The sequence below is a fragment of the Ascaphus truei genome, chromosome 7, assembly GCF_040206685.1.
Source record: "Ascaphus truei isolate aAscTru1 chromosome 7, aAscTru1.hap1, whole genome shotgun sequence".
In the NCBI taxonomy this organism is placed as follows: domain Eukaryota; kingdom Metazoa; phylum Chordata; class Amphibia; order Anura; family Ascaphidae; genus Ascaphus; species Ascaphus truei.
This window is the reverse complement of record NC_134489.1, coordinates 76776638-76797947: the sequence shown is the minus strand read 5'-3', so window position 1 is coordinate 76797947 and position 21310 is coordinate 76776638. Positions and strand designations below refer to the sequence as shown.

The following is a 21310-nucleotide window of genomic DNA, read 5'->3' as shown; positions in this document are numbered from 1 at the left end:
GCATATTTTCAGCAACTTATATCTCCAGAAAGCAAGTACAGAGCTGAAAAAATGCTACTGTTTTAAATTAAATTACAACATTTGTACGGAGATATTCCAGCATGTAGAAACCAAGGCGCCCAGGTCTCCAAAAATCATAAGGGTAGTTACCCTTATATTGTGTGAAGGGAGCGCTGTAGTATTCTTCATCTTCATATCTCCAAAAATCATGAAATGGAACCGTTTAAATAGGCAGAGAGTTTTTCCATGTATACGAGGGGAAGCCAACTCCAGTCCTCAAGAGCTACCAACAGGTCAGGTTTTCAGGATATCCCTGCTTCAGCACAGGCTGCTCAATTAGTAGCTCAGTCTTCAACTTTCATTGAAGCAGGGATATCTTGAAAACCTGAACAGTTTGCAGCTCTTGAGGACTGGGGTTGGCTACACCTAATGTATACAATATACAGTACCACATGTTATTTACCTTATGGAGAGGGGTGGAAGGGGGAGGGGGAAGGAGTGCTTCCAATTCTTGTCAATAGTGCATTTGGTGGCATTTAGAATTTGCAAGATTTTGGATTTGTTTTTATTTAAATTATCCATGGGCTTCCCTAGTATTGTATACAGGCAGTCCTCGTTTTACAACGCTTCGTTTTACAACGAATGGCTTATCCAACACTATGCAATGCATACCTATGTTCATTTTTACAACGCCAAAACGGCTTATCCAACGCTCTTACGATGCTTTGCAACGTTGTTTATGTGTATGTGTGTGTGTATATATTGTGACAAACGGCTTACTCCGGGGCTCCGCCTTCTGTCCGGGACTGTTAGAACACAGTCTTTTAGGGTAGGTTAAATGACGAGGCGTCACGTGCTGTTCCTTTAAACAGGCTATGCCTGGTTTATTCAGGCCCAGGCACTGAGACTGCCACCGTGCATACAACAGAAACACAAGCAAAACAAAAACCTGCTCACCTGAGCAATAACTTAACTTAGGTTTTCCCTGACTCAGGGTTGAAGTGGCTTTTGCACTTCCAACAACAAAATAAGGAACTTTGCCGTTTTAGACAAAAAAAGAGCAGAATGATTTAACCTGTTTGGGGAGAGGCTTTTCCCCTCTCTGCTTCCAGCAGACTTCCTGCCTCCAGGCTCTTGGGGGAGAGGGAAGAGGAACCAGGAAATCAGTCTTAAATACCTGATTTCTAATGAGCAGGACAGGTGACAGAAATCAGGCAGCAGACAAACTCTGGTTTGGATCCCTCATCCCTCAGTTCCAGCACTTGCCAAACTGTGGGATGGAGTGCATGTATTATGAGGCTGCACTTCCAGCCTAAACAGGATAGAAACTGTTCAGTATCCTGGGAGCCCTATATATGGAATTTATTACCATCCCCTGGTTTCTGTCACAATACACACATAAACAAGGTTGCAAAGCGTCGTAAAGCGTATATATATATATGCAGTGTTCGACAAACCTATACATTTGCTCGCCCCGGGCGAGTGGATTTAACCCCCGGGCGAGTAAATATTGGCCCAAGCAGCACACGTTTGGTACTAGGTGGCGAGTAGATTTTTTTGTGTGGCGAGTAGATTTTTTGGTGATTTGTCAACCACTGTATATATGTATATAATATTATATTATACTATATAATATATTATTTATTATGATATATAAAATATATAATACAGTTTATACAATATATAATTTATGTGTGTGCTGCATATCTTATTGCCTGTGTGAAATATTTGGTGTATTTTAGTGTTAAAAATGCCTTCAGGAACGGAACCTTTCATTTAAACAGTGTTCCTATGGGAAAACGTGTTTCGCTTTACAACGTTTCGCTATCCAACGCCATTTTGAGTAATGCATTGTGTCGGATAACCGAGGACTGCCTGTATAGTGAATCTTGAGGGACATTGATCTGCAAAATGCTATTTATTAGGGCAAGCATTTCATTCCATAATGGTTGGATTTTGGCGCATGGCCAGAATATACGCAACATAGTACCATGTTGCCGAAATCAGCACAGTGGAGAGACACCTGGGACAAAAGAATGTAGAGGGTCAGTTACCATCTATATATTAAATTATAGATGTTTTCTTTAATCACAATGGAGGATTCTTTTTGGAAGCAGCCTCCCATACACAGCATCTTGCCATGTGTCTATATCTAAATTAGTATTGAGATCTTTCTCCAAAGCAGTCATGTACTCAGGGCCACTGATAGCTTTCCCGAGGCCTAGTAGTAGAGTTTCCACTGGGACCCCTGTTTCGGCAGCCATGCGAAACCCCCTTTTTTTCCTCTTAAACTCCCTCTTTAGCACACATCTCGTCACTCTTTCACCCCCCTCTATTTCTCTCCCCCTTCTCACACTCCCCCCTTTCATCCTCTCCCTCCCATGTATTTCTCTTCTCCCCTCTCACTCACCCTGCTCCCCAACCTCAATAACCCCCCTCCTCACACTCAATAATCCCCCCAATACACACTCAAAAAACCCCAATACACATTCAATAACCCTCCCTCCCCCCAATACACACTCAATAACCCTCCCTCCCCCAATACACACTCAATAACCCCCTCCCCCAATTAACAGCTGGAGCTGTTGGTTGTCAGCCAGGTAATGGTTAATCCCTCCCTAGAGGAAGGCAGGACTTTTAACGAGCCCAGCTGAGTGTAGCAAGAGTTTAAAAGGCTGGAAATTGAAGTGTTTGTCTCTCTCCCTGGTCTGCATACAGATCACATGTGCGTGTCCTTGCTACATTGGGACACCAGGACGTGCAGGCCATACGTGCGTGTCCTTGATCCATAGGGACATTAGTTATGTATAGATGTCTATAGACGTATAGGGACTTTCATATGCTGCGAAAGCGGAACTAGGAAAAGTCTGTATTTTATGGTGCTGAAACTTCAGCTGAATAAAACTCATTGTTCTTTTTCCCAGAGCAAGTCTCCTGTGTCACGTATGCATGCAATGCCAACACCCCTCTCCCCCAATACACACTCAATAACACACTTTAACCCAATACACACACTTACACACAGGCTTACATTGCCTTGGGGGGGAGGCCTCCAGTGCTGTGCCGAACCTGTTGCTGATACAGAAGCTGGGTCCGACTTTTGGGCGGGCCCAACTTCCAGAGGTGGGGCTTCCCGTGAAGGCAGGACCACAGCTCGGGAGAGCTGGGGCCCGGGAGCCAAAAAAGGCCTGGCAGCCGGACACAAATGTTGGGCCTGACCACTGGCCAGGTCCAACTTCCAGCACTGCAGCCGCCGGGCCTGGGACAGTTGTCCCAGCTCTCCCCCCCTGTCAGCGGCCCTGCATGTACTTATCAGATACCACATTTGTTTTGATAGGAGTCAGAGTGTGATATAAAATAGAGGTTACCCCCTCTATAAGGGTTTGGGAAAAACACCTATTCTCAAACGAAGTAAGGTCATGAGAACAATCTGATTTATATATAGATTGAATAGTGTCAAATTTGTAGAAATTTAAAAAAAATTCAAAAAATCAGAGGGAATATTATGGCTGGATTGCAGTAATACAAAAGAGGAAACCTTCCCATGAATAAGAATGTCATTGACTCTTAAGAGTCCATTCTGGACCCAAGGGTTTGTTTGTTGATTGCCTAAATAAAATGGCAGGGAAAGATCAGTAAACAAGGGCTGCATGGGAGAAGGGTAGTTGGTTAATTAAAACCTGATTTTGAAAGAGTCCCATGAATTACAAGAGGAAGACTCTATTTAACATTGTGTGTACGGTAGGCTTATAATGTAAAGTTCTGTGTTTATGGATGGTTTGTTATAAGAGTAATGGAGTGATATTAACAACAAACAATAAGATTAATAATGTGCTGCATTTCTGTAGGGAAATGTAGGAAAACAAGGATCGCTGGGCCTCCAAGGCCCTCCGGGTGAAGGTATTCAGGGACCAAAGGTAAGAGAGACCCTGCTTCACAAGCTTTCGCCAGCTAAATGTACTTCATTTTCCAACACAGCCCTCATTTTCCAACAGTGTCCTCATTTTCCACCAGTGCGTCAATCTGTCGCAGATGCATTGTCTGGACGGTTTCATATCATCATAGCACTTGCACAAGTAACAAGTATAAACAATATGCTTTAAAAAAAACTATTATCATTAATTAACTGTTATTATTCAAAGTGTATCAGAAACGCAGTGACAAACCGATTACCACATAAGACACCATAAAAAAGACTTGGTGCATAGGGAAATAATCATATGTAAACTCTTGAAAAGTAATTAGGTCTTTGAACTTTGTCCAGTCAAAATGTGGCATTTTTGAGCTTTACTTAATATATAAGGACTCCTTCTTTGAAAATGAACATGGTGGAAGAAAAAGTTCAGCTGGAAATACCTGTGCACTTATGTCACAGTAGACAAGGTCTTTTAACACGTTTATATTTTAGGGCTCAGTCAGTAGGCAAAACAAGGCAGTTAAATAAAATGAGGTTTATTTGGATAAAGACCTTGGAAACACACAGAAACACAAAATACAGGAATATACATACTTATACACAATGGGGATGAGATCTTGCCTTTCCTGGGTGCAGAGCTTACCCTGAGCGGAACCTTGTTCCGGACATCTTGGACAGAAATCCAGCAGAAAATCCTGATCGAGACCTAATCCTGAATCTCCTTGAAACGATTTCGGCACGAAATCCTGACCGCGACCGCTACAACGATTTTGTAGAACTTGGCCGCAAAAGACGGGACTTAGACTCTGCGAGGCAGGCTTTTCTAGCTTCAAAACGAAGCCGGTTGCTTTGCTATTTCTAACAAAGCAACTTTGAAAACCCAGCTCAAGTCACAGGAAGGTCTGGTTCTCTGACTGGGGTTTCTCCTTACATACCCTCCACTAAGCTATCTTCAGCATGGAGGAAGGAGGAGTGACCAATCAGAGCGTGGGAAGTCCTCCCCGCCAGCCAATAGAAAGAGGGGCTCGTTATTTGGCTGACGTCAGAGGAGGGGGCGTGTTGAGCCGGCTCGGGATGCCTAGTGGGCGGGACATATGGACTGACCAAAGGAAAACGCGCGCACACATTCTGCCGCTTCCTCCAGTCAATCCATTGCCACCTATTGGGAAGGCTCCACTGAGTCTGACAGGCAAGAGGGTCCTCCCCGCAGGGGGGTCTCTGATCTCCAGACTCAGTACTCCACCCTGGCCCATTCACGTAGCACCCCGACACCTCTCAACATCCCGTCTCCTCTTTGAACTACGGACTCTATGCAGACTTGCTGGTACCTTAAACATATGCCCTTGCTGACTGCATAGAGCCTTATAGTAAATATAAAACACATTATAAAGTACACTTTAATAAAGAATATACTTTGGGGAACCTAATATTTATAAGGGAAATGGTTTTGAGATATTTGGGCTCAAAATCCAGGAGTCTGGGGGACACTGGGTTGCTCCAGTGTAATTTATCCGCGTACCAGCAAATCATGCCTGCTCACCGGGGAGAATTAAAGGACTACCGGTAACTTCAGCCCCCGAACTACTGCAAACAAAATAATTGTATTTCTACCCAAATATCCCCCCTAAAACTGACACACAAGAAATCTCACAGTTCTAGGGCCAAGGGAACATGAAAACAGAAAAAAGCAGGGGTCACATTATTTTCAGCATGTATTATCCCTGGTCCCTGGCTTATGGTGCTTATGTAGCTACCAGGGACCCCATGGTTTCAGAGGTAACTCGAGGGCTTAACCTTTACTAGATAGCCTGGTTACCCCCTCCTGTCACAACTTACAATTCTCGAACCTTCTTTTGTTTAAAGAATGGACACTCAAAAAACATTGTTGGCTCCAACCAAATAATATTTTAATGTACTCTACCTAACCCTATCTATACACTATGGATTTACTAGTTCAATGGGCCAAAAATCAGAAGATGGCTTACTGTATATTTTTTCTAATCAGTGTCAAATTGCAGTGATGCTTAAACCAATTCACTGCCAGAGAGACCTGCAATGCATTTGGCTGGATTTCATTCCACTGGACCTCATTGCTTGTCGCGAAAATACATACCACACAGAAATGAATATGTATTAAAACTAATATATTGCATATTTAGGGAGAACAAGGATTTCAAGGAGTACCAGGACCTCGTGGACCTCCTGGGGAAGGACTTTTAGGTGCAAAGGTAAAGACAATTAGAAGTACATTTAGGACGTTTGGTAAACTTTGTTTTGGGGAATGGTTTTGGAACTTTTACAATACTGAACTTGCTTGACACAAAGTGCTAGGACCTGCATTGGTCTTGGAGAAATATAGCTGGGGTGGTGTAGACTGTGATACCTTTTAATGGACCATCAACAACATGAAAGTTCTTCACAAATGAATCTATAGTGTTTAGAGCATTTGTGACCACACGGGTATATATTTCACGAAACATATCTATCTGCATCTTTCTTTGCTCAGCTGCTGAAAATGTAGTCCCATATCTAGTAAGCGTTTCTATTCCACAAGATACCTTCCAGTGCTAGAAGTCACCTTTATGGCTATTTACTTGAATGGACCAGAAGGTATCTTCTGGCATGTGAAGGTATCTCGGGGAATTGCTCTACTTAGTAAATATGGGCCTTACTGAGAACACATCTTTGTTTAATAAAAATAAAAAAATTAAAAATCAGTTTATCATTCTTTATTGCCATTGTATGAGCTGGGTAAAACAATTATGACCAAAACCCCTATTTGCATTGGAATCATCAACTTCACGAATTATATGGCCAAAGGTGTAAGGTTAATAAGCCAACTGCTTCCAAAGGGGATGGCATTTTATTGTACTTTAACAAGAAAACACTACCCTGCGTCTCATTTATAGTATGCATTTTAGGGGGATCGTGGTGCTGCGGGTGAAAGAGGAAGAAAAGGAGATCAAGGCGACACAGGCGAATCTGGAAATCCTGGAGACTCTGTAAGAATTTCTGCTTACTTATCATATAAAAACGTTACTTTTTACATATAAAATGAGAACAAAGATACAAGAGTGAAAACAATCCTAGCTAGATCCCTACATTTGGGTTAAGCAGTTCATTGTTGCTATAACAACATATTATCATATAATTTCCTTACAGGGCAGACCTGGATTTAAAGGAGATCCTGGATTAACGGTAAGTATTTATTAAATATCTGAAAGGGTTTTGAAGGGAACATAGTAATAGATCGTTCAGCATTATGCAATGTTAAAGAAGCTTCATGCGCATGCGCATGCTGCATAAGATCGCCCGATGAACATCGAAGCCAATTAATTGCTGCCCGTAAATCATATGTGCTAAACATAAATGTTATATGATTTTTACCATGGATGTATACCTGGATTTATTGAAGGGACAGTAGCATACAGCAACAATTCACATTTGCCACATATGCCTAATGAAATGTTCAGGTTCTACCACTGACTATCCAAAAACATATCTATTACAATATTGCACCAATGCTTTTCATTATTGTGTTTGTTTATCACAGCTGATTTGCAATAGCCTGTGCTCTATTTTGTATCTTAATATATCTGCATTGGTCCATATCAATGTGTTCGTGTTTTAATGGTAAACACCTTATTTCAAACAGAGAGAAGATATCATTAAGTTGATTAAGGAGATCTGTGGTAAGTTTGAATGCTGCTTCCTGACCTATCAATGTTTATAAATCATTCCTGCCAATCAAATTGCAGGAAAATGGTAAACCAAATCCCAAATCTCTAACTAAATGACATTTTCTTTCTCAGGCTGTGGAGTTAAATGTAAGGAAATACCCATGGAGCTTGTATTTGTAATCGACAGTTCTGAGAGTGTGGGCCCAGAAAATTTCCAAATCATCAAAGACTTTGTAACAGCTCTTGTTGACAGAGTAACAGTAAGCAGGAATGCCACCCGAATAGGGCTTTTGCTCTATAGTTTAGAAGTTCGCCTCGAATTTGGTCTTAACGAGTTTACCACTCAGCAAGACGTCAAACAAGCAATAAGGAATATGCTGTACATGGGAGAGGGCACATACACGGGGACAGCTTTACGAAAAGCAACTCAAGAAGGCTTTTCCGGAGCTCGGACAGGTGTTCGGAAAGTTGCTATCGTGCTCACAGATGGTCAGGCGGACAAGAGAGAAGTGGTGAAATTGGAAATAGCTGTCCGTGAGGCTCACGCTGCCAATATTGAGATGTATGCAATCGGGATTGTAAATGCTTCAGACCCAACACAAAAAGAATTCTTACGAGAACTAAACCTTATTGCCTCTGATCCTGACAGTGAGCACATGTACCTGATTGATGACTTCAACACTCTTCCAGGTATGACAAAAAGTTATAATTTTAAAAGATTTAAGTGATATCAGCACAGGTGTTATTGTAACTCTCTGTGGTTTTAATGGATTCAATTTACTTAATATTATGGAAATCACCACCACTGAAGTCTAAATATTCCCCTTCTATATACTCTGTCTATCCAAAGTGTATTTGAGGCTCAAAATAAAAGTGGATGTTAAGTAAAATCTCCTTCAGTTGCAGATATATATTTTATATTTAAATCTAAATCAAGTTTTAGCATATGAAGTATGTTAAGCCAAATATATTCAGCCTGTTCAGTTGATTAGTCTAAAAAAATGAGATGGTCCTGTCTTGGAAGCTGTAGAATCCAGTTTGAATCCTAGTTCTAATTCCTTGTGACAATGGTCAATCAATATATATTAAACAGTACTAAGTTTGCCAAATTATACTGATTTATTTGGGCTTAAGTCTGCGAAAGCTTAGCACTGTTTATTAGACCTGGGCATTTATGTCCTTATGTCTCTGGCACTAAAATGAGGTTATAGTTGTAAACTGTTGAGTGAAGGATTCATAATTCCTGTCAAATTGAATATATCTCTAAATAACAGTGATATAATTTATGCTGCAGTACATCATCTTGGTTTTTTTTTCCTAAAGCTTTGGAGTCAAAATTGGTTAACCAATTTTGTGAAGATGAAAATGGTGCTCTTATTTACAATCGAAATGGAAATACAATCAACCCAACTGGACTATTTAAACAGAAAGGATCTTTTGGTTCCACCAATTCACTAATTCACAGCAACAGAGAAATTGTTAAAATACAAGAAGAAAGACGTGTAACAAAGTTTGTTGCTCCGAGCCAGCCACGAGTTCCGGTATGAAAGCTGCAGTTTATTTTATATAAATAAAAAACTAACATACCTTAGTGTGACAAAGACACCAATACATTAAGCGATCGAGGGCCAACGCCAGTCCTCATGTGCCACCAATGGGTCAGGTTTTAAGGATATCCCTGCTTTAGCACAGGTTGCTCAATCAGTGGCTCAGTCAATGACTGGCCCACCAGTGCTGGGGTATCCTGAAAAAGTGACCTGTTGGTGGCCCTTGAAGACTGGAGTTGGCCACCCCTATGTTCAGTAGTCGAGATGAAAAATTCATCATGAAAATGAAATCATTATATTCCCATATTCCACCCTTTCCAATTAAAGCCTATGGGGTCTGAATCAAGGCAATTTTGGAGCAAAGTGTGGACATTTTCATCCCAACTTGTGTATCAAAGCACTTTGCACCGTCTGCACTATCTTGCACCTTGGGGAGTGTCAGTAGGAGTGGCATGGTGCACAGATTATAATGAGATGTATCACATTCTGCACCTATGTGTGTAATTCCTACATCCCCAACACCCCCCCCACTCCCTCCTTTATTTGCCCCCAGAAATTATCTATATCTGAGGAGGTGGCGTATGTCTAAACGTCTGCATCAGATGTAGGAAATTGTTCATCCATGTGCCGCCACTCTGCTCCAAAGGACAGGGCAGTGCGTCTAAACATACTTTTCTCCATGTTCATTCATAGACCCCTATTAGTTTTAATTAGATGTAGGTGATCAATGAAAGCAGCATCACAGGTTTAATCTAAATGTCACGTATGTGTGTTTGACTTGCCTGATACAAAATACATTCCTCTACTAATAAGCATACTTTCTTTCCTACATATATTTACACTTCTTGCTGGTAGACATCAAATTGTATAAGTATTTTTGTTTTCTTGTGGTTGTGATTTCAAGTTGTGTTTGTAATACTATTTACCATTTTTCACGTTTTACTGCCAGTAAGATTTAAGATGAAAGTGAGCTGTCTGTGGCTCTGCGTTTCATGAGAAAAAAAAAGTTAATAAGACTGCCATGCTTCCATGATTATGCTTCCTTAAAACATCTGTAGTGTCAGAGCAGAGGACACTTGCTTTAGTTTCCTCTGGCATTAATCGGGTTAATGTTATCACACACCAAGTACTCCAGCAACATTCTATACTAGTAGTAAAAATGTAATTCCATAGACCACTTATGTTTCAGGCAAGAGAAATAACCAAGGTGATTTATGAGGATGAAGAAGAGGATGAAGAAGAACCCGAGGACTTGGAACCACCAGTCAGTTCAAAAGCTAGAGGTACAGTAGAAGCGTGCATGCAATTACAGTTCAATTACTTTGTATTTAAGCAGTTTGTGCCAATTTGTTTCTTATTACTTTATTACAAGTATTAATTATAAGAATTCATTTTCTTTATTTGTCTGGTCTGGTAGTGGTATCATCTTCAACATCATCTTCTTCATTGCAATCAACATCATCTAAAACTTCATCACCCCAGTCTTCATTGCCATCTAAAACCGCGTCTTCCTCCACTTCCACAATATTAGTATTATCTCCTTCAAGTTCATTGGAGACTGTTGTGTCATCTATAGCACCAGTAACAGGTTAGCCTTGTACTTTACCCTTTGTCTTAAATTACGCATATGGCTTTAATAATTGATAAACTTTAATAAATAACAGATCATTCCCGTTTGAAAATGTACTGTGTATAGGTTATCAAAAATAGAGAATGTGAATTTCTAAACTATAAAGTTACTGTAGAAAGTGGAACACTGTGAATCAAAAGAAGTATGTTACATTTATGTTTTCTGTGGCATCAGTTTTGCCAAGTTCCCTTTCTTACCATCACAAAGAGTCTAATAAAAACCCACATTTTCAGTAGTCTGGAAAACAACCCTGCTTCCATCTCTACTATATAGAGAGCCATAGTGCCCCTATATATTATCTTCCCTGACATAACATTAAGACCATATGGATTCACTTCTATAGTAAAACAAAAATAGGTTTATTGATGGAAATTCCACAGCCCAGCCAAAAGCAATACAAATCTACTGAAAAATACAGTGTCACTAACTCTCTCCCGTTTTCAGCATGTTTTGGTAATTGACATAATGCCCTTTATGGTGCTTTATTAACTGAAAAAATATGCATGTTTTACTGCTCCTAAAAAATGTCCCTTTTCTTATTTTCATTAGGATATATCAAAGATGGGCGCTGCAAGTTAATATTAGACCAGGGACCATGCCGGACTTATATAATAAAATGGTACTATGATAAACAAGCCAATTCTTGTGCTCAGTTTTGGTATGGTAGCTGTAATGGAAATGCTAATCGTTTTGACACTGAAGATGAATGCAAGAAGTCTTGTGTGTTCTCCTCAGGAGGTAAGTCTATACATACATTGTTTAATAAAGTATACTTTTACTATACTTTGGAGGGCCATCGATTAAAGAAAAAGGCATATCACCATGGCAGGTAGGGAAAGTGGTTGAGACATATTACTTCACTACTACATACAATAAATGTTTCTGTTCTATTTATATTAAGGACATGTTATGGGCCTCAACCAAGAGCTTGGACAGCACACTTGTGGAGCACGTCTTGGGTTGTCCAGCACTGTTTTGCATATTTTACAATAAACATATTGTGACGGGGGCGGGGGGTTAACCAGGCTATATAATAAAGGTCAAGCCCGTTGGGTTACCCCTGCTCCGTGTATAAGGGTCCAAGAGAGTTAGCTCTTAGACCCAGTAACATTGTATTATTGCATTGTACTTTATGCATAAAACCATTTTTTGTTTTCCCCTTTCCGGGCATGCAGTCAAGCAGGGATTGCAGGTGTAGGAGTTTCAAGGGTTTTTTTTGCGAAGGAACCATTATCCGAATGTGCCTAGGAGGTTGGGGTCCAGAGTTACCGGTTCCCCAATAAATGTACCAGAGAATCATGCCTGATTCTCGGATACATGTAGGCACATTGTCCCGGCAATACTTCTCCCTGAAAACGTAACCGCGACTCACCACTAGGCTGCCCTGCTTCAGCATAACTTGGAAAGGAGAATGAGGCAAAGGGATCACTCTGCATTCCTCTATCTGAGGGAATCCCTGTGTGTGGGGGGTACCCCAGCTAGTGCCAAGGTGACCCCCAAACAGTACATGGTTTGTGGGCGCCCAATCATACATAAGGTTGTGGGGACTCTTGAGAGTCCAAACTGAGTCAAAGGGAAAGTGTGTGGGGAAATAAGACAGAAATAAAGAGACATTTTTTATTTTCAGTTCCCTGTACCCTAGAGACTCCAAACGTTGGGAGTCTAAGTCTTAGGTGAAGATTTGGTGTGAAAAGCAAGTCATTTTGATTGCAGGAGGTCTGGGGACAAATTTACCGGTGGCCCTATAATTCTCCTCGGCTTACTCGCCCTATTTTCGGGTACTGGGGTGAGTTGCACTTGGGCCATACAGTGTCTCCCAGACTCCTAGTTTTCAACTCCAAGATCCTCACCGAAAGACCCACATAGCTAAAAGGGTTCCCCCGAGATTCAGAGTTTATTAAAGTGTATTTTAATATGTTTCAACATTCGGAACCCATATCCAAACAGGTAGCCCATGCAAACCCATAGGCGCCGGGTATGTCTGCTGGACATTGGTGTTCAAAGCAGCCAGAGGATGCCATGGGATGTGAACGGCATTTGGTTAGCGGGGAAAGGTGGAGTAATAGGTCCGGTGATCAATGACAGTCCTCCGGGATGCCACTTGTTCTGCCAGACCTAAGGGCGCCTGCCCGCCCACCAGAGACTAAGTCCCAACTTTTGCACCCAAGTTCTCAGAAACTAACGTAGCGGTCGTGGCTGGGATTTCATGCCGATTTGAGTTCCTGGAGATTCCGGGCTAAGTCCCGGTCAGGGTAAAACTTTCCCAATAGAGTGCCCTGCACCTAGGAAAGTCTAGTTTTCGACCCCAGACCACCAGTAAATGTGTCTTTTTGTCTGCATTTTGTGTTCCATTGTTTGTATGCGGATTAAAGCCGAATAAATTACAATTTATTTCTCTACCTTGTTTTGCTCAATCAATGATCCTGGTAAAAAGGTGTAAATAACCTGGTCTCCCATGACACATATAGATAAAATCTGTTAGTCTAAATTGGTCATCTCTGCTTACTCATTATCACAAGTAGGAAAAACTGAGAATATTCTCCTAAACCAGTGCTCAGGGTAATTCCCAAAGATGCATCCACATATTAATCACTATAGTGGTGATCCACAAATGATATCTTGCTTGTAAATACGCATATGTTGATGTGACCAGGTAAATGAATGTGAGTACTGGCAAGAAGATGGTCATTGGTGCTCACAGTTGAGGGTATATAAATGGCATGTAGGTGTCTAGGATATCAAGGAAACCCATGTAAAAGGGGAAACCTGACCCATGAGTCCAATAATCCAAAAACCCTTAGAGCTAGACCTCTGATGTATCAATACTTAATCATATAAGGGTACTCACGACCTTCGTTGTATGGAATCCTGGAAACGGCGTGCTCTCAGCCCAAGGCGGATATAAAAGGAGATTCCTCCCGACAGGGAGGGATACTGGCGGTGCACTATATCAAAAGGTTATTTATTGAACCTTTAGCAGCATTGGGTAAAAGCAAGAATCTTGGAGGTTCCCTTCAAGATTCTTCCTTTTACCACAATGTTGCTAAACGTTCAATAAATAACTTTTTGATATAGTGATCCAGCATCCGTCGTCCTTCCTTCATTTGGAACCCATCGTAAGTATGTGTTGACACTCAGTGCACCGCCAGTATCCTTCCCCGTCGGGAGGAATCTCCTTACATTATCCCAAGTAGTTGCAGGTGCTGGCACAGATTAAATTTATTGAATAAAACATTGAGCTATACATCGTTTTCAAGTATGCCTTGGGAGTGACCATGATTTCACCAACTTGGTCGGCACGTTGCATAGGCAAGAATCAAATTAACAAGCTTGTATATCCATGTCCAGCACCCTAGCCACTGCACTTTACAGTAGGGCCCCGCTTCTCTGCACCCCGCTTTTCGGCGATCCGCTGATACGGCGGTACCGAGTAGGCTGCCATGTCTGCACATGCGCAGAACGGGGAGGTCACGCATGCGCAGAGCAGGTGGTTGCCGAGGGTGCGCATGCACAGAACAAAGGTTACGCTCGCCGAACGGAGATTGCGCATGCGCAGAAGGGGGGGAAGTGCCAGTTTGCGCATGCGCACACGCCGAAAATCGCCGGTTCCGCTTTCCGACGATTTTCGCTTTGCGGTGGGCCCTTAGAACGGAACCCGCCGCATGCCCGGAGCCCTCCTGTATCTCAAGAAAAGTATATTACCTATTTGATTGTGGCAGAAGCAGAGTGTAATGTAATTGTACAAGCAAACCATTCGACTTATTTTCTGTAAGAAAAATAAAACATCAATTTTGGGTGGAATTTCTACTAAGCATATATCTAAATAATACAATTTGAAGTTGTTAACTCAACATTTATAGGCCTTTTATATAATCTCTCAAAACAATCTGTCTGACCCTATCATTATTCTGTGTGTTACAGAGGTCTAATGTGAATTCTGCAATCCTGTGACAGGAGTTGGCTTTACTCGTGAAACTGAAGGATTCAGCTGTGTGGGCACACGCTTTGCATATTCCTTGAACGCTCATGTGAAACATTTCGTATTGCTTGTGATGTCTTTGACGTGTCCCATATATTTTGGAGGAAAGGGGTTAAAGGAGTGATCCAAGCCGTTTTTTCATTTCTTCATTTTTTTAATACAGGTTTGAAGCAGGGGGTCTCTGGAGCTGAACCCCCCGCTCCCGGAGATACTTACCTCTGAAGGGGGTGCCGGTATGTCCTGCAATTTTCAGCTTCCGCGTCACATGGGCCAATAGGAAGCTGAACCTGATGATGTCACGGCTTCCTATTGGCCCGCAGGGCCCGGGAGCTCCGATAAGCAGCCATATAGTGAACCCTGAAGTGGCAACCGGCACCCACCATGGAGGTAAGTATCTCTGGAAGCAGGGTGTCCCCGGAGCTGAAATGAATGGGGTTCAGCTCCGGAGACCCCCTGCTTCAATTTTGTATTTTTTTTAAAAACAGCTTGGATTGCCTGTAACATTATTTCTATACCATGTTGTTGTGTGAGCAATAAGCCTAAGTATCTCAGGGGTATGCTGAATACTCATTGCCATGAGGCTGTCTAATATGTTTTCAATGCAAGCCGAAGGATAAAGAACTGTGATGTTGAATCCACTGTCCTTTCTGATAGTGACATGTTGTTGCCAATAAGGTAATGGCTCGTATAAAGTGTACAGTAATAATAACCATGCAGTAGCACCGTTAGTGTAGCAATATAATCTCCTGCCGTTAAACAGTAATTACCACTAAAGTAATTCTACAATATAAAGGGGTATAAGTATCAGAGCAATATGGGTGCCATTCTGGGGAAAAACAAATGGCACCACCTGTATCCAAGAAAAACATCCTATTGATTTAAATGGGATTTTCTTCTTTATCACATACGGTGCAGAATGTTTGCCCCACAATGTTTGCACCCCTTTTGTCTTGATACATATGCCCGTGTTTTTTATTGTTGTAATTTTTTTTTTTTTTTTTTAACATTTACATCTTAATGAAGTTGTCTACCAAACATAACTTATATTTAACTCTCTACCCCAGGGGAAGCCAAATCCAGTCCTCAACAGCTACCAGCAGGTCAGGTTTTGAAGATATTCCTGCTTCAGCCGCCTGTGCTGAAGCAGGGATATCCTGAAAAACCTGACCTGCTGGTAGCGCTTGAGGACTAGTGTTGGCTACCCCCTGCACTAGCGCTTACATGTGGATATATCTTTGTACCCAACTCCCAGTGTTTCAGAAATTAATTTCTATTCTGTATTATATACTTTGAACGTGTGTAATGCCTGTACAGATTTATTTTTTTTAAATATATTTTTAAAGATTGTATTTGTTTTTTTAGTGATGCATTTTCGATCTTCTGGCTATATTAAAAAAATATTTTTATGTTTATTTTTCTCTGTCTGAATTTTACACATCAGCAAGTAGGAATAAGTAATGACATCACACATAACATATCTAGTCCCAAAATGAGTGTGTGCAATTTTACACGTCTTCTACCTGCTGTTTTTACCAATCAGCAGTATTTCTTGACAAAACATTCAGTAAAATCGAGCCGTGTGGAAACCAGCAAGGTTACGTTATTCAGCATATAGGATAATTGCATGTAATTAGTTGATTTATTTATAAAATGTTTTAGCAGGAAGTAATAGTTGAAGGAACTCAGGGCACAAACGGATTTGTAATAACTAACTCATTTATTGACCAAACACTTGTGCCCTGTGTTCCTTCAACTACTACTTGCATTGGATTGATTACAGGCTATCGTTCAAACACAGGAGCACCTGTAATTGTATCATCTTTTATTATATTTTTTTTTAGGTGTGCAGCATGTATTTCATATACTTAGACTTTAGCAGGAAGTAATACATTGAGAGTTACCTCTCGTTTTCAAGTATTTCCTGGGCTAGTTAGGATGACAATACATGGATACATTAAATGAACACAGAGGTTATACAGTCAATTTACAGACATTTCATGTGCAGTTAATGATAAAAATAAAGGATTATGGGAATTGTAACAGGGCATCTCTAGCACCAGCGAAAGGCTGACACCCTTTGGCGGTACTTAGGGGTTCCCATCTCAAAGAGAGTCCTGTGAACTGATATCAGTTGAAAGCAAACAGACACCCTCCCAGCAAAAATGCAGGAAAGACGGGGGGGAGTGAGGACAGAAGGTGACAAACTTCAGGTTTTTCAAGTTGTCTGCCCTTTCCATGAAATAAACCCTGTCCATGCTGGCTTAGTGGACAGGAGCAGTGAAGGGGAAGCATGATGGGGAGACGCTCTTTGGTGCGACTTGTGTGTTTCATACCCGTCTTGTATTTCTTTGGGGTTTTTTGTTTTTAGACTAAACTGAATCTAACAATTCACTTTCAATATTAATATAGTATAGAAAAAGGAATAGAATTAGTATAGAAAAGTTTGGCATATGAATTAATGTCAAACATAGTGAGAGATTTAATTGTTTGTAACATAAGTAGGTTAATATAAACATTAGTATAGAATAGTATCTCCACTGAATGTCTTTTTTCTGACAGGAGTCACATTTTTGTTGTTCTAATACACAAAAAAAAAATATGTAAAGTACATTTTTTAAATAATATTGTAGTCAGAAAAATATAGTTAAAAGGTGCAGTTCCGCCCAATATCACCTATTTTGAAAGTGAGCTACATTCGATGTGCTTTAATGCAGATTTAACAACAAATTGTTTTTTGTGTTTACATTTAATTTTCACAAAGTCCAATGCCTGCAGTAGTGTTAACGTGGCAACTCCAGTGGTTTACCGCTGTTTCCCTTTATCCACTAGGCAACCGGACTGTTTGCCACGCAGACCACAAAGAATTTTGTCAACAAAATTGTTTTATCTTAATCTTCTCAGATACTGTAAGGTTCTTTGAGATCTACTAATAGCTTTTGGGCACTTTATTTTAGGAATAAGAGTTTTTCAAAAAACAGTGAGCTGGAAAAAACAGGAGGTAAAATAGATATTGTATTGTACAGTATGAACAGGCAGGGGAACTGCACTTAAAAAGTAGTATCTTGCATTCTGGCAAAAAAAAAGATAACAAGTTCACAGGTGAGTGCATCTTGGTATAGTAATCTTTAAAACAGAATTGAATGTGTGGTGTATAATTATACATTGTATTTGAATACATTTCTGTCCAGTAGAACATGGATTCTAAAACTGGGCCGGCTTGATGTCGGTGCCATCACAGCTTACAGAGGCCCCGCACTCTTCCCCACAAGTTAAACTGATTGCCGGAGATAGCATGGGGCCTCTGTAAGTGCCTCTTATCTTTTATCCGTCTTCTCCTCTCTGGCATCTCCTCTCTGCAGCGTCACGTTGCCATGACAACGTGATGTCACATCATATGACGCTGCGGCGTCCCGTTGCCTTGGTAATGTGCCATTGCTGAGATGCAGAGCAGGAGAAGATGCCGGAGCAGGTAAGAGGCCCCGCGCTCTCCCCCCGGACAGTTTCAAGCTGGCTCTGTCATAGACCACTTCAGTGTTAATATACACAGGAACCCCCATACATACTTCATAATATACTATCAATTTAATAATAACAGCATGTCACAAACCAGCCTTCAACACTACAGAAAGCTATATTGAAATATTATTTTTTTTTTGCATTTTTAAAAATTTTCAAAAACTACAGAAACCAGCAACGTCATCATGGACCACAATTTGAGAGCTACTGCACTAGAAACTCTTTGTCCACAGAGAAGAATGTTCATGGGGCAGACCTTTTTTATAACTTGTATTCAGTAGTCGGAGTGTGATATACTAAGGAATATTAAGTACTGTATGCGTTCTTTTCCTAACCAACCCACAGATTCACTATCATTATAAAGAAAATGAAGTTGTTGACTGTTTTTAAAACATAAAAAAACCAGCATACTTATTGCAAACATGATGTGCAAATAGCTTTTTTTTTTCCAATGTTCAACAAATTTCACTACTTTTTTAAGTTCTTCAACAAGTGCAAGAATCCCTATTTCTCTGTGCAGCTGCAATGCAGCTTTCATCTCTAAAATTGGGATAATCCTGTTCACCAAGCCCGTTCCTACACCTCGGACAATGGACAACTCCTATGCTAACAAAGGCTGCGTCCTCTGTGCCGCTGCCGCAGTCAGCACACTGAATAGAAAGGTGTCCAGCCACGCTCACGCGGCGCGCCCGTATGCTCGCGGGCTCTAGGCGCTTGCCGAGACAGATTAATTTGTCTTTCAGACGCGCTGAGAGGTCACATGACCTAAATTAATCTGCGCCAATCATGCGTAAAAAAAATATGCCGGACACCCGGCGCTCATGCTTGGAGAGTTGGTGACGTCACCGCTCTCAAGCATGAGCGCGTCAGTGGCACGGAGGACGCAGCCTATGTGTTCCCCACACATAGAAATGACTGTTACATCAGTATGTGCGGAGGGGAAGCCTCAACACCTGTGGATATTATATTCTGATTTAGTCATTTTCACAGTGCAGAACATAAACAATACATGTAAATTATAAATTGCCTAAAGAGAAGAGCGACATCCTTCACCTTTGACCTGGCGGTGCCTATAACAGTATTTGGAAAACCACATGATCTAGATATTTAACATTATTATACATAATGGATCAGAAATATATATATATTGGCACAAGCAGCAGAATATTGGGATCCTTGCTGAAAATTAAAACAAGTTATTTGTCAAATTATACAACAAAATAGTATTGTTCCAATAATGATGTTAAGTGAATTACCTTTATAAACAAATTGGGACGCAACTCCTTAAAGTGATGGTGGCCTATGTCAGATCATAATTGAATTTATTTTGTGTCACATTTTTTGTGCTAACATAGCACAGATGTTCATAAAATGTTTTTATGTATGAAGGATTCGTACTTGATGCAATTTGTTAATTGAAATCAATTAACACAGTATCATGTTCAATACCTGATTGAAACTATTCAAAGCAGCAAAACACCTCGCACTACATTTTAATTTTTTTGTTCTAGGATTAAAGCAAGGGTCTCCAGAACTGTGTTAAATATACACTCCTGGGTCCCCCTGCTTCCAGAGATACTGACCTCCATACTGGGTGCCAGTATCTCTACAGCCAGGGAACTTGTGTGCCTAACAAAATGGCGGTGTAAATGTCCCGCGAGCCAATAGGAGGCCGTGACATTATCCCATGAGGCTTCATATTGGCCTGGTTGAGCTGGACATTTCAACACCGCAGAGATAGCGGTCCCCTGAAATCAGCGTGGTTCAGCTCCGGAGACAGTCTGATGTAGTGCAAGGAGTTGTGCTGCTTACAATTATAAAAAAAAAATCCATATAATTATTTTTTAACTAGTGTTAGTAAATTAAATATTAATTATTTGTGGAATATTAATTATAATAGCCTCACTGTAAAAATAATACATTTTGTTAACCTCTATAATGAAACATCTGTGCTGCATTAAAAAAAAAGTTGGTTGGTACATAGCAACTTCACTCTCCGCTTACACTATTAAAACATTTTTTAAGGGTTTACATCAAGTTGAACTTTGTGGACAATTGTGATGCACTTTCTACTATTTTTCTGGTGCACAGAAACATTTGTTTTTAGTACATGCTATTTTCCTCTTTATGCCAAGCGCGGTCTATTTCTGTGCGCACAAAAAAATAAAACTTATTTTTTACACTGATAGTACAGATTGAGGAATTTCAGGTTAGTACAGACCAGTGGCATAGCTAGACATGCGCAGGCCCCCGGGCAAAAAATAATGTCAGGGCCCATTAATATTAATACTTACTGCAAATTTGTTCTCCCCCCATCCTCTCCCTGGTCCTCTCATCATCCTCTCTCCCCCTCCTCCCCATCTCATCATCAACTGATCTCCCCCAATCCCCCTCATCTTCATCAGATCTCCGCCTGTCTCCCTCATCTTCATCAGATCTCCCCCAGTCCCCTTCATCATCAGATCTCCCCCAGTCCCCCTCATCCTTATCAGATCTCCCCCAGTCCCCCTCATCTTCATCAGATCTCCGCCTGTCTCCCTCATCTTCATCAGATCTCCCCCAGTCCACCTCATCAGATCTCCCCCCGTCCCTTTCATCATCAGATCTCCCCCAATCCCCCTCATCATCAGATCTCCCCCAATTCTCCTCATCATCAGATCTCCCCCTCATCAGATCTCCCCCAGTCCCCTTCATCATCAGACCTCCCCCAGTCCCCCTCATCATGATATCTCCCCCCCCACCTCCATGCCTACCTGTGGTAATTGAAACAGGCGCGGGGAGATGGTATGCGGCACCCCCCGGTGTTAAAGGATAAGCTGGTAGAAGAATCAGCACTTGTGGCAGAGAAGGTGAGGTCCGCACTCTAGCAGCAGACACCAAAAGTAGGGCCGCGCTTATAGTGACGGCGACGCCGATGTCACGCTGCAGTCGCTGGAAAAAAAATGTAATTGACTTCCAGCGATCGTGACCAAGCTGTCGCTCTGTCGCGCCGTCCCTACTATAAGCGCACGCGACGGATTCAATGCATTTGTTTTGACGCGA

At 41.2% G+C, this 21310-nt stretch overlaps 1 protein-coding gene across 1 annotated transcript in view; it reads left to right on the top strand.

Annotated features, from left to right (window-relative positions):
• COL28A1 (collagen type XXVIII alpha 1 chain) overlaps positions 1-14790 on the top strand; it is a 71450-nt gene extending 56660 nt beyond the window's left edge. Inside the window, exons 27-37 of the mRNA XM_075609137.1 lie at positions 3849-3917; positions 6076-6144; positions 6838-6918; positions 7079-7114; positions 7572-7608; positions 7729-8286; positions 8920-9137; positions 10333-10426; positions 10561-10731; positions 11323-11511; positions 14695-14790. Of these exons, the coding sequence (XP_075465252.1) occupies positions 3849-3917; positions 6076-6144; positions 6838-6918; positions 7079-7114; positions 7572-7608; positions 7729-8286; positions 8920-9137; positions 10333-10426; positions 10561-10731; positions 11323-11511; positions 14695-14702 (1530 nt within the window). The 3' untranslated portion in view covers positions 14703-14790. The remainder of the gene's footprint in view (positions 1-3848; positions 3918-6075; positions 6145-6837; positions 6919-7078; positions 7115-7571; positions 7609-7728; positions 8287-8919; positions 9138-10332; positions 10427-10560; positions 10732-11322; positions 11512-14694) is intronic.
• Positions 14791-21310: the final 6520 nt, after the last annotated feature.